The 14,219-nt window shown below is 40.9% G+C and overlaps 1 protein-coding gene across 2 annotated transcripts in view; it reads right to left on the bottom strand.

Moving 5' to 3' along the window:
- Positions 1 to 14,219, bottom strand: part of GNL3L (G protein nucleolar 3 like) — a gene marked incomplete at both ends in the record, with an annotated part of 64,933 nt that overhangs the window by 41,230 nt on the left and 9,484 nt on the right. The window contains 4 exons of one of the 2 annotated variants that reach the window (XM_084258480.1): positions 207 to 290; positions 1,042 to 1,158; positions 1,908 to 2,015; positions 2,835 to 2,875. In XM_084258480.1, the coding sequence (XP_084114606.1) occupies positions 207 to 290; positions 1,042 to 1,158; positions 1,908 to 2,015; positions 2,835 to 2,875 (350 nt within the window). Of the gene's footprint in view, positions 1 to 206; positions 291 to 1,041; positions 1,159 to 1,907; positions 2,016 to 2,813; positions 2,876 to 14,219 lie in introns of both variants that reach the window. The other variant, XM_084258479.1, reaches the window with a different exon arrangement.

The raw sequence follows: 14,219 nt of genomic DNA, 5'->3' as shown, positions 1-14,219 counted from the left end.
AGAAATATAGAGGAGATGGGACTGAATGTGTACCCTCCTTAAAGAGCCTTCAGAAACAGGTGACCATAGCCTAATGAACTGTGGTCAAAGACTTTGGGTGCTTTGGTGGTGGGCACATAAATCTGAGGAGGTGTGAACCTATTCCACTAAATCATATACAATGTTGTAAACCAATATTCCCTCAATTAAAAAAAAGGTCCCCTTACCTTACAGAACTCCTTATAATAAGCCTTCCTTGTGGCCTCATCATCCAGTTGAGGAAACATATTTAATTCCTGCATAACTTCCTCCTAAATGAGAAAAAGAATGAATGACCCAGGGGAAGAAAGAGAGCGAGTCAGGGGTTTGGAAATCTCAGGAGATTGTGGGAGTCATGTGAGTCCCAGCTCACCAAAAAGCAGCTGTAACAGTGGGGGAACTTGAAGAAGAATGAATAAACCCATATGGTACATGTATGTGTGTATGTGTAAGTGTGTGTTCATGTAGCAGCTAGAGGCCTGCATGTGCAGATGGATCTGTAAGAGAGGAATGTTAAAGGGAGGTGTGAGAAAAATAATTTAGGCGGGGCAAGAGATAGGAGAGGAATATGTATTATATATTGTGAGTTGGAAAATGACTATTCTGTGAGATAAGAATATATGCCAGAAAAGCAGTAAGAACCCCTAAAGGAAGATAACATCCATCCTTCTCACGCATACTCCTCTCTTCAACCCTCCCCTCATACTAACTCCCTGTTTCCCTCTGTACACTAATCCTACATCTCCTGCCCCCTTTTCCAAGCCTCAAACTTTGAGCTCCAACTTAAGAGAGAAGACCTACGCACAACTGTCCAATCATATGTAAGACATAAAATGGCCCTTTAGCTCCCTCTCATGCTCCTTCCCTTTGTCTCTAGGGATCCTGAGCCTTTCTGCACTTACTCTCTACTTCACTTCCAACAATCTCATATCCTTCAGCTTTCCCTTTCACACAGCAATGACAAAAGCTGCTGCTGAGCAAATACACACCAATCCTACCCAAGGGTAAGGACTGCTTGCTTACCTTGCGCTCAAACTCCTCCTGGCGTCTCAGGACATCCTGACAGTAACTTTCGATGGTCCTACGTCTGTGTTTCTCTTGCTCCCGGGCAATCTTCTGCTTTTCCCTCATATCCTCAACCTTACAAGTGAACATACATAGGGATTATAGCTAATTAGGTCTGTAGTCTGAGAAAAGGATGGAAGACCAAGAGTAACAGGGAGCGGGATGACAAAGGGAGGAAACAGTGTGACACACTAAGATAGGAGGAGTAGAGACACAGGGAGAGAGCAGATATGACTGAAGCACGTATGTGGCTTGAGAAAAAGAAAAGAAAAGATGAAGAAAGGGAGAGAGTAACAGTGAATAATAAAAATAGGGTATGTAGAGCTCAAAGAGATGTATCATAGACAGAGGAACCACTGAAGACCAGAGGGAGAAAGAGGACAAGGTTCTGGTATACTCCATCATTTTAAGGGCAGAAGGGAAAAAAAAAGTAGAGAAACTGGAGAAGAAAGAGGACAGCCAGGCGTGAGGATGTGAAGAAAGTCAAAGGGAAAGAGTTTTAATTAAAACATGGTTTCAGATACTGAGAATTCAGATAAGGGAAGAATTATCCATGAGTGCAATATCCAAGAACGTGCTGGTGAGACTGGCAGGGGTTATCATTTCAGTGGAACAGTGGACCATAAGCTTGACAATAACTGAATGGGCGTAGGGAGGATATGAGCAAAGGGAAAAACCCTAAAGTATCAAAGTGACCACCCTCTCCCCGCTCCACAAATAGCCTCAACAGCCCTGACAGTTCTGGCCTCTGCCCTTCCTTCAATGCTTCTGTGGAGCTGGCAGTCCAGCCAGGACCTTCCCCTCCTTCAAGGTAAAGGGCTTACCCTCTTCTTCTTTAATTCTGCCTCCCAATTGGCATGATCACTGGAATGAACAAACTGGGGAGCAGAAGGCACTTTGGAGGCTGATTTCTTCCCATTCTGTTTTGCAGGCTGGTCACCACACAAGAAGGGAAAAATATCAAACAGAGATAATGAACACATGGAAATTATCCCTCCTGGGATGTTAAAGTTCTGAAGTGGTTTATTTTGGGGTTGTGGGGGAGTCGGAGGGAGGAAGGGAAAGGGAAGAGAGAAGTGTAAGTAAAAAGAAGAGCTCTGTGCCTAAAAGTCTGAATATCTAGTAGAGAGCAACCCTCTCTCTGCCGGTCAGGCAGAGCTGACTGAAAAACTGTAGGAAAAAGGGGGTGGATAGGGAACAACTAAGAAGGTATCCCAACTAAAGGTCAAGGGATAATCTTTCTAGACAAACAGTTCTTAATTGTGGTCACTGAAGAAGCAGCAGCAGCAGCACATAGAAACCTGCCTAAGTCTTACATGTCTACATCTTTCCCAGCAAGATCAGGAAGTCCAAGAACTGGAGACAAAGATTATGTTTTTGCTTCCTTCTTCTTCATGAGTGATAGGAAGAAACTTGGGGATCAGACAGACTCAACTTCTAGCTGAATTACCCTGAACCTTAAAACTTGAAAGAAATTTAAGTTTCTTCATTTAAAAAATGGGGATGATGCAACCTCTACCAAGGTAAATCAAGCACAAAGCAGAGTATGGCTTATGATGGCACCTTAATAAGTATTGCTGATTCTCTGCTGTAGCCACTCAGAAAGAAAGGAGAAGTTAGACATGCTGATTCTGATGTGATATTCTGTCTAAGGTTACCCAACATGTACTGGGTTTTGTCAGCCTCTGCTAGGGCAGGGCACCTGTTTCCCAACAATGGGCATAACTTACCTGAGAGTGGGGCTTACTTACCTTCTTGCATCCTTTGGAACTTTTACCTGGCTTTTTATTTTCTACAAGAGAAAAGAAAAAGTGCTATCATCCACCTATCCAATATTTGTTGCATAGGCCTCCCTGGTGGCGCAGGGGTTAAAGTCTCAGCACTATCAAGCTATCACCAGCCACTGCAGCCTGAGTTGGATCCCCAGCCAGGGAGCTAACCCACATGGCACAGCAGACCTCTCCTGTCTCGCCTGCTGCACCCCTCAGCAGTGTATTTCAGTAGATCCACCTGTTCTGCTCCCCACTCTGTCTTTGAATCCTCTTGAATCCTCTCACCCCCACACCTGTGGCCTACACCCCAGTTCTTGTATGCATAAATAAAAACAAACCTTTAAAAAAATATGTTGACACTTTCATCAAGGCCAGGCCATACTGACAATATAAGGAAGCCTCAGACACTTATGTCTAGGTCAGCATAAGACAGACACTCAGATGGCAAACACTCACAAGTCAGACTGGATTTAATGTCTGAAACATCACCATAAACTCAAACAATTCTTAAGGGAATCCAGTAAGAAGGATGGCCAGAATGTGCACTTGTGATACCTCAATTTCCCCAAACTTACTTCTGGAGGCAACTCAACAATTTTGTACCCAGGCTGAAGTGGGTAAGTCGGCAGCATGGCAAGGTATTCTGAGGTGTCCCAGGTATCTAAACCAGAGAAGATGCCCTCAGCAAGTACAGAGAGAACAACCCATTCCTGTCAACCCTGCTCAGGGCTTACTCACCTAATGGTAGTTTCCATTGCATACAAGGAGTAGAGCGCTCACCTCCAATCACACCTTAACAAAATCCAAGCTCTTAAGAGGGCTTTAACCCTTTTACCAAGTACTGACTGTCATCCCTTCACAGCTAGCCTCTTCCCCTAAACCTTATAACCCGCAAAGGGGAGAAAAGAATTAAGTTCAAAAGGGGGAGGTTCTAGAAGGTAAGACTATATCTGAATATAGGTGCAGCTTGACATTACCAGATAGAAAAGGCTCCACAATCACATTAGGGGTTTTCCACCAAAGAAGAGATCATGCAGGAAATACCATTATAATACCATTTTAAAATCTTGAGATACTTCCAAAGAAATGTGAGAAAAAGATTCCTAAAATTTGATATTGAATAAAAATTCAATATGTGTAGTGAAAGAACAGATATCACTAACAACCAAAGCAATAGCTAGAAGATCAATGGAACAATTTGCTTAAAACAAAAATCTAAAAAAACAGAAATTATGAAGAAAAACAGGACATGGAGAATGAACCCATGAAAGCTAATATCCAAATACCAGAGTTCCAGAAAGAGAAAAGGGCAAAAATAGAGGTGGAATTTTTAAAAATAATAGAAGAATGCACCTGAAGTTGAAAACAGACTTGAAATTTCAAATTAGAAAGACTCACTGAGGATCAAGATTAACAAAGACATACCCTGGGCATAAGCTGGTGAAATTTCTGAACTCCAGGGATAAAGAGAAAATCTTACATGATCAAACAAAAGGAGTTTCCAATAAAGACAAGAAAAGCAGTCTTCTCAAATCTACAACTTGAACTCTTAAAACAGAATAACCATTATAAAGTTTTGAGACAAGGGACTGTGTTCCAAACTGAATTCCTATACCTGAACAACAGATCACATTTATGTGATAGTAAAATACAGACATGTTGATAGATACGAAATTACCAGCTGTGTTCACATTCAAGAAAAACTATTTGAGGGCCTCCTTGGTGGCACAGGAGGTTAAGATGCAACCTATGAAGCTGTCCACAGCCTATGCAGCATGAGTTCGATACCCTGGTCCACCATGGAGCGACACACTTGGCACAGACCTCTCCTGATTTGTCCGCTGCTCCCCTCAGCAGTGTATTTCAGTCATTCCGCCTGTTCTGTTCCCCACTCCGTCTCTGGTGAATCCTCTCATCCCCCATGCCTCTGACCTGTACCCCAACTCTTGTATGCATAAATAAATATTTTTTTAAAAAGAAAGAAAAACGGGGGGGCGGAGCAGCATGGCGGCGAGGAGACGCTGCGAGTAAGATCTCCCATTAAAAAAAGTTAATAGGGAGGAAAAGCGGCAGGTCCCAGTGAGAACTGGGACACGGAAGATAAACGGAGGACTCCAGGAAACTGCCCGAAGAAGAAAGTTGACACAAAAGAGGACCAGAAGGGAGGGAAGCGCAGAACCCTGCTCCCCTCCCCCGCCCACAAAGTTGGCACTCTCCGACCAGCAGAGAGGAGGGAAACAACAAACCAAAACGGCCAACAAGAAAAACGGACGCAGCAAGTGGGACTGTGAGTGGAAAGGAACTATTTCAGCCACCACACCCCGTGAACGGGAGCTGTGGAGAACCCTGCAGGATCCGCCGCAGAGGTGAGCTCCAGGCGCCATTAAAGAGAGCCCCGCCCCCCAGGAGGAGACCAGCACCAGCACACAGCCCCGGCTGCCCGGTAAGCTTGCGCAGAAAGCTGCGCGCTGATCCTGATAGGATCGCAGCTGCCCAGGTCCCCGCGCCTGTGACCTAGGCTTGCGGGGAGACCACGGAGGCCCTCCCTGAGTGAGCAGGAACAAGGCGCCCAGGCAGGGAAGCGGGATTCAAAAGGCGCCATTCCCGCTCCACTGATCTGGGCTACAGCCCGCGTCCTGGAACTGAGGGCTTTGGAACTGAGACCCGGGGCACGAAATTAGGGGCGTGGGTTCCCCACGACGGTGGGGCACAAGGCAGACACAGCACCCCAAAGCCGTTGAGGTGTACCCTACCATCCCCGCTCTGCTCCCTGTCCCACGGGGTGGAAAATCAGCTCCCAAAGGGCTCTAGGAGAGATCTCTGGCGCCACCTAGCGACTTAAAGCCAGCAGAGGCTCCTGAAGGAGCTAGTGGCCAGCTGGGGAGTTAGCCCACACCGGGCCCCTTCCGAACAAGTAGTCTGAGCCCACAGGGAGAGCGAGCACCCACAGCCGGGGCAGACCAGGCGCGCAGAAGAGTGTGCCTGAGACCAGACGCGCAGGGAGTGTGTCCCACATCACCATTTTAGAACAGGGACATTTCTTCAGTAAAGACTACCTGCAGAAGGCTTCCTCAGGAGCCAGAGGTGAGAGGGGGAAGTTCGCCCACGCCAGACCCCCTCTGGCCTGCAGTCCAAGCCCAGAGGGGGAGCAGGAACCCACCGCCGGGGCAGACCAGGCGCACAGGGGAGTGTGTCCCCACATCGGCATTTTAGAACAGGGACCTTTCTCCAGTAAAGACTGCTTGAAACTGACAGATGACTCCTGGAGGAACCAGAAGGGAGCAGAGAAGCCCACATAAGATGCCGGCCAGTCCCAATAACACAGTGCCCCAACGCATACGGCAAATTAGAAAACAGACAGTAGGGAGGAGAAGAACCACACGCAACCTAGCAACTCTCCAGAGAAAAAGCACACCACAAAAAGAAAACCAGCCCCCAGATTGCAACGACAATAACTTGGAAGAATTTCTGAGCCTTCCAGAAAGAGAATTTAAAATTGCCGTGATTAAAAAACTGACAGAAGTCATAAAGGAAAACAATGATAAGGGAAAAATAATCAACGATCAGAAGAATGCAATTGAGTCCCTAGAGAGGGAAAACAATGGTCAGAAGAAAGAAATTGAGTCCCTAAAGAGGGAAGTAAAAGAAATGCAGGAGATCAAAGAATTAATGGAAGAACTAAAGAATTCTGGGAAAAGCAATGAAAGCAGAATAGATGAAATGGAAGAACGAATAAGTAATCTGGAAGACACAGAAATAAAAAGAACCAAAACAGAAAAGGAAATAGAAGTACGAAGGAAAAAGAACGAGGAAAGACTTCGGGAACTATCTGACTCCATGAGGAAAGGAAATATAGGAGTTATAGGAATACCAGAAGGAGAGGAGAGAGATGTAGGAACAGAGAAAATATTCAAAGAGATAATTGAAGAGAACTTCCCAAATGTGAAGAAGGAGCTGAAAATTGATATACAAGAAGCAAGAAGAACACCAAACTTCCACGACGAAAGGAAAAATACAGCAAGACACATAATAGTACAGCTCCCAAGAATCCAGGACAAGGAAAAAATAATGAAGCTGGCAAGAGGGAAGAAACAGATAACATTCAAAGGAAAACCAATCAGGCTGACATCAGACTTCTCCGAAGAAACACTACGGGCAAGGAGAGAGTGGAGGGACATAGTCAACAGACTCCAAGAAAACAGATGTCAACCAAGAATACTCTATCCCGCAAAGCTCTCCTTCCTCTTTGAAGAAAGAATATGGACCTTCCCAGAGAAACAGAAACTCCGGAATTTCACTGCAACTAAACCCCCACTCCAAAAAATACTAAAAGGAGTCCTAAAGCCAGAACCTCAGAGGGACGAATAACAATGAAAGAAGGCCAAAAAAAAAAGTTATTAAAAGAATAAATAAATAAAATCAAAGGAAAGACAAACACAATGGCAAATACAGATGTTAACATATCAATATTAACTCTAAATGTAAATGGACTAAACTCTTCAATAAAAAGACACAGAGTTGCAGCCTGGATTAAGAAACAAAACCCAACCTTTTGCTGTCTCCAGGAAACACATTTAGCTACAAAAGATAAAAATAGGCTCAAAGTTAAAGGATGGAAAACAATCCTACAAGCAAATGGACCAAAAAAGAAAGCAGGAACAGCTATACTTATATCAGATAAAACAGATTTCAAACTCAAAAAGATAAAAAGAGACCCCAATGGTCACTACATTATGATCAAGGGGACAATACTTCAAGAAGAAATAACACTCATTAACATATACTCACCAAACGAAGGAGCACCAAAATATATCAGACAACTGTTGTCCTCTCTGAAAACAGACATCAGAGAAAACACATACGTAGTGGGAGACTTCAACACACCACTATCAACAATGGATAGATCAACAAGACAAAAAATAAGTAAAGAAACCAAAGCTCTAAATAAGGACCTAGAGCAATTGGGCTTAACAGACATCTATAGAACACTACACCCCAAAAAAACGGAGTACACATTTTTCTCAAGCGCACACGGATCATTCTCCAGGATCGATCACATACTGGGGCACAAGACAAACATCAACAGATACACCAAGATTGAAATCATATCAACCATCTTTTCTGACCATGAAGGCATCAAACTAGAAATAAACCATAAAAAGAAGGCAAGGAACTTTCCTACCTCATGGAGATTAAAAACCACACTACTGGAAGACCATTGGACTAATGAGGAGATCAAAGAAGAAATTAAAAAATTTTTTGAATTGAACGACAAGGAGGACACCAATATCCTAAATGTATGGGATGCAGCTAAAGCAGTAATAAGAGGAAAATACATAGCAATAGAAGCTCACATCAAGAAACAAGAAAGAACGCAAAGAAACAACCTAATCTCGAAGCTCAAAGATCTAGAAAAAGAACAACAAAAAAACCCCAAAACCAGTAGAAGAAAAGAAATAATAAAAACCAAAGCAGAAATAAATGAAATTGAAACTAAAAAAACAATCCAAAAGATCAATGAAACCAAGAGCTGGTTCTTTGAAAAAATCAATAAAATAGACAAACCCTTAGCCAGGCTCACAAAGGAAAAAAGGGAGAAAGCACAAATAAACAGGATCATCAATGAAAGAGGAGAAATCACAACGGACACAGCAGAAATCAAAAGAATAATCAGTAACTACTATGAACAGTTATATGGAAACAAGTTTAACAATCTAGAGGAGATGGACAAATTCCTACAACTCTACAATCACCCAAAGCTAGATAAAGAAGAAATAGAACACCTAAACAGACCAATTACAATTAGCGAAATTGAAATGGTAATCAAAAACCTCCCCAAAAACAAAAGCCCAGGACCTGATGGATTTACAAATGAATTCTACCAAACATTCAGAGACGAATTAGTGCCTATCCTTCACAAACTCTTCCAAAAAATTGAGAAGGAAGGGACAATACCAAACACGTTTTATGAAGCCAACATTACACTAATACCAAAACCGAACAAGGACAACACAAAAAAGGAAAACTACAGGCCAATCTCCTTAATGAACACTGATGCAAAAATCCTCAATAAAATTTTAGCTATCAGAATCCAACAATGTATCCATAAGATAATTCACCACGACCAAGTAGGATTCATTCCAGGGACACAAGGATGGTTTAACATCCAAAAATCAATCAACGTTATCCAACACATCAACAAAAAGAAATATAAAAACCATATGATAATATCAATAGATGCTGAGAAAGCTTTCGACAAAGTGCAACACCCATTCATGATAAAAGCCCTTGAAATTCTTGGGATGCAAGGAACATACCTCAACATCATAAAGGCCATCTATGACAAGCGAACAGCCAGTATCATTCTCAATGGTGAAAAGCTGAAAGCAATTCCATTAAGATCTGGAACAAGACAAGGATGTCCACTCTCACCACTGCTTTTCAATATAATACTGGAAGTCCTAGCCAGGGCAATAAGACAAGAGAAAGACATCCAAGGAATCCAAATAGGAAAAGAAGAAGTCAAATTATCACTATTTGCAGACGATATGATATTATACATAGAGAACCCCAAAAACTCCACAGAAAAGCTAATATAACTCATCAATCAGTTCAGTAAAGTGGCAGGATACAAAATCAACACGCAAAAGTCAGTAGCCTTCCTATACACAAACAATAAATCTGAAGAAGAAGAAATCAAAAAAAACCATCCCTTTTGTTATTGAAACAAAAAAAATCAAATATTTGGGAATAAATCTAACAAAAGTGGTAAAGGACCTATACAACGAAAACTATAAAACACTGTTAAAAGAAATAGAAGAAGACACAAAGAAATGGAGAGACATCCCCTGCTCATGGACTGGAAGAATAAACATTATTAAAATGGCCATCCTTCCAAAAGCAATATACAGATTCAATGCTATTCCAATCAAAATTTCAATGTCATTCTTCAAAGAAATAGAACAATTATTGATGAAATTCATATGGAATCACAAAAAACCCCGAATAGCCAAAGCTCTCCTGAAAAAAAAAGAAGGGAATGGAGGCATCAGACTCCCAGACTTCAAACTATACTACAAAGCCATAATCATCAAAACTGCATGGTATTGGAACAAGAACAGACATACAGACCAATGGAATCGAATAGAAAATCCAGAAATAAACCCACAGATTTATGGTCAACTAATCTTTGACAAAGGAGCAAAGAATATGCATTGGAGCAAAGAAAGTTTGTTCAATAAATGGTGCTGGGAAAACTGGGTCGCTACATGCAAAAGAATGAAGCTTGACCACTACCTCACACCATACACAAAAATCAACTCAAAATGGATTAAAGAACTAGACATAAAACCTGAAACCATAAAATATATAGAAGGAAATATAGGCGAAACACTACGTGATTTGCACATCAAAGACATCTTTACAGACACATCACCCAAAGCAGTGATAGTGAAGGCAAAGATAAACAGCTGGGACTACATCAAATTAAAGAGGTTTTGCACAGCAAAAGAGACAATAACAAAAACAAAGAGAAACCCCACCAACTGGGAGAACATTTTTGCACCCAACGCTAATGATAAAGGACTGATCACAAAAATCTGCAAAGAGCTGATGAGACTCAACAACAACAAAGAAAATAATCCAGTCAAAAAATGGGCAGAAGAGCTAAAAAGAAACTTCTCTGAAGAGGAAATGCAAATGGCCAACAGGCATATGAAAAAATGTTCAACATCACTTGTAATCAGGGAAATGCAAATCAAAACTACCATGAGATACCATCTTACACCAGTGAGAATGGCACATATTAAAAAAACTAGCAACAACAAATGTTGGCGAGGGTGTGGAGAAAAAGGAACTCTTCTGCACTGTTGGTGGGAGTGCAAACTGGTCCAACCACTGTGGAAAGCTGTGTGGAGATTTCTGGACCTACTAAACATAGAGCTTCCATATGATCCAGCAATTCCACTCCTAGGTATTTACCCAAAGGACACAGAAACATCAATTCCAAAGAACACCTGCACCCCTATGTTTATAGCAGCACTGTTTACAATAGCTAAGCTTTGGAAACAACCCAAATGCCCAAAAATAGATGACTGGATCAAGAAGATGTGGTACATATATACCATGGAATATTACTCAGCATTCAAAAAAGATAAACACATGCAATTTGCAGCAACATGGATGGCGCTGGAAGGGATCATGCTCAGCGAAATAAGCCAAAAAGAAAAAGAAAAATACCGGATGGTCTCACTCATAGCAGGAATCTAGAAAACTTAAATAAGGGACCAGGAAAATGAATATAAGAAAGTGAAAATCAAAATCAACAAAAAACTATGAACCAGAGACACTTTTAGGGGGGCGGGGGCGGGAGGGGAGGGATTGGGGTCAGAATGGGGGGGCTGCAATTGTATGGGGAATATAACAATAAATTTATAAAAAATAAAAAAATAAAAAAATAAAAAGAAAGAAAAACTATTTGAGAAAAATAAAAATTAAATCAGAATATACAGGTCTACCACATTTTGTTTCACTTCACAGATGAAGTCCTGACTTAACATCACTGATAGATTCCTAGAAACTGACCTTAAGTGAAAAACTTATGATGAAAGCTGGTTCTTGAATAACATTGGTTCACTCAAAGTTTTTTTTTCATCAAGGTTATAATGAAATGACAATATTAAAAAACCATTATTAAAATGACAGCAGGGCCTCTCTGGTGGCGCAAGGGGTTAAGACAGCACTATGAAGTAATCCGCAACCACAGCAGCATGAGTTTGATCCCTGGCCAGGAGAAGGAACTACACATACAAGTCCACAAAGCTAATGAAACACAAGGTTCTTTTAAACAGAATGATAACTACACCATGACACAGAGTAGTGAAACTTCCAAGATGTCATGCAAAAGAAAGAATACCGAAGCTGGCAAGGGGGGAGAAGCAAATAACCCATAAATGAAAGCCAATCAGGCTTATATTAGACTTCTCTGAGAAAACAATTTGGGCAAGGAGAGAATGGAAGGATGTGATCAAAATACTGACAGAAAAAAAAAATGTCAGTCAAAATTACTATGTCGGGCCTCCCTGGTGGCGCAGGTGGTTGAGTGCCACACCGTGAAGCTGTCCACAGCCTCTGCAGCATGGATTCGATCCCAGCCAGCCGACGAGAACTCCACATAGTGAAGCAGACCTCTCCTGTCTTGCCCACTGCTCCCCTCAGCAGTGTATTTCATCAGTCTGCCTGTTCTGTTCCCCACTCTGTCTCTGGTGAATCCTCTCACCCTCCCGCGCATCTGGCCTGTACCCCAGTTCTTGTATAAATAAATCTTAAAAAAAAAAAAAAGATTACTATGTCCTTCAAGGCTCTCCTTCGGAAATGAGGGAGAAATAAAGGACTTCGCAGAAAGACAGATGCTGAAGGAATTTGCAAACACTAGACTCCCCCTCCAAGAAATGTTGAAGAATCTCTCATATCTAAAATGAACAAAAATTCACGAAGAACTTAGCCAGGAAGTAGACAGAAGCACAGTAACAGACATTCATATATCAACAATCATTCTAAATGTTAACAGACTGAAATCACAAGTTAAAAAGATATAGAAAATTTGGTTGGATTAAAAATTTTTCTGCTATCTCCAGGAAATATATCTGGGCTCCAAAGATAGACATAATCTCAGTTTAAATAAAGGGTTAGAAAACAATCCTACAAACAAACAGGACCCAAAGGAAGGCAGGGCCAGCCATATTAATATCAGTTAAAATACATTTCCAGTTCAAAAAAAGGCAACAAGAGACAGGGATAGACATTATATGATGATTAATGGAACAAAACATCAGAAAGACAGAACACTCATATCTATCTATCTATCTATGTATCTATCTATAAGCAAACAAAGGAGCATCAAAATCTATCAGGCAATTATTAACAAATCTGAAAAGAAACACTGCAAAATTACATTCATGGCAGGGTATTACAATACCCCCAATTTCATGAATGGGCATATCAACCAGACAGAAACTAAAGACGCAATAGTCTTAAATAAAGAATTAGGCAACATGGGCTTAATAGACATTTGTAGTGCATTGCACTGCAAGATGATAAATACACATTCTTTTCAAGAGCACAAGGGACATTCCCCAGGATTGACAAGACATTTGGTAACAAGTAACAAAAAATTCATGAAGATTGAAATCATACCAAGATTCTTCTTTGTCCATGAAAGTATCAAACTATTGATAGAAAACAACCTCAAAATGGAAGCAGGGAAAACCTGCAATATGTGGAAAATAAACAATACACTACTGAATGGCTATTGGGTTAATTAAAAATCAAAGAAATTTAAAAGGGCCTCAAGACAACCTTCCAGAACTTATGATACACAGCGAAAGCACTAAGAGAGAAGTACATAGCAATGCAGGTCCACATTAAAAAAAAAAAGAGAGAGCCTCCCTGGTGGTATAAGGGGTTAAGTCTCAGCATTATCAAGCTATCACCAGTCACTGCAACATGAGCCCGATCCTGGTGCAGGAACTAACCCACATGGCACAGCAGACCTCTCCTGTCTCACCCACTGGTCCCCTCAGCAGTGTATTTCAGTGAATCTACTAGTTCTAGCCCACTCTGTCTCTGGTGAATCCTCTCAAACCCCCCCCCACCCCGGCACAACTGGCCTAAACCCCAGTTCTCTTTTAAAAAAAGAGCTCAAATAGCACTAAACTTAAGGAAATAGAAGAGGAAAAACAAGCAAAACCAAAAGTAAATAGAAGAAAGGAAATAATAAAATTTAGAGCAGAAATAAATGAAATAAATCAAAAAGACAGTTTAAAAGAATAATGAAATCAAAGGTTTTTTTTTAATTTTTTAAAAAAATTATATGTTTCTTAAACTGTTGTTCATTTCTGTACATTGTTGGATTTCTCCTTTCAGGTGTAATCCCAATAAAATTACCACCACCAAGACACATGTGAACCGTCACCATAGTCTCTTGTGCTCTTCCCTCCCGTTTTTTTTTTCCTGTTTGTCAGTTTTATTTTTTTAATTTTATTTTTTATTTATATATATTTTACATCATTGTTCAATTCCAAAAGTTTTTTTAAAAATAGACAAACCTCTAGCTAGGCTCACAAAGAAGAGAAAAAACACAAATAAGATCAGAAATGAAAGGGAAGAAGTTACAACTGATAGCAGAAATTCAAAGGATAATAAGAGATTACTATGAACATTTGTATGATAGTAATTTCAACAACATAGAGAGTTGGACAAATTCCTAGACTTATACAACTATCCAAGACTGGATATGGAAGAAGTAGAAAACCTGGTAGACCAATCACAACAAGGAAATTGAAACAATAATCAAAACTCTGCCAA

This window comes from Talpa europaea (genome assembly GCF_964194135.1).
Source record: "Talpa europaea genome assembly, chromosome: X".
NCBI classification, from domain to species: Eukaryota; Metazoa; Chordata; class Mammalia; order Eulipotyphla; family Talpidae; genus Talpa; species Talpa europaea.
The sequence above is the reverse complement of the archived record's forward strand: the minus strand, read 5'-3'. Positions and strand labels throughout refer to the sequence as shown.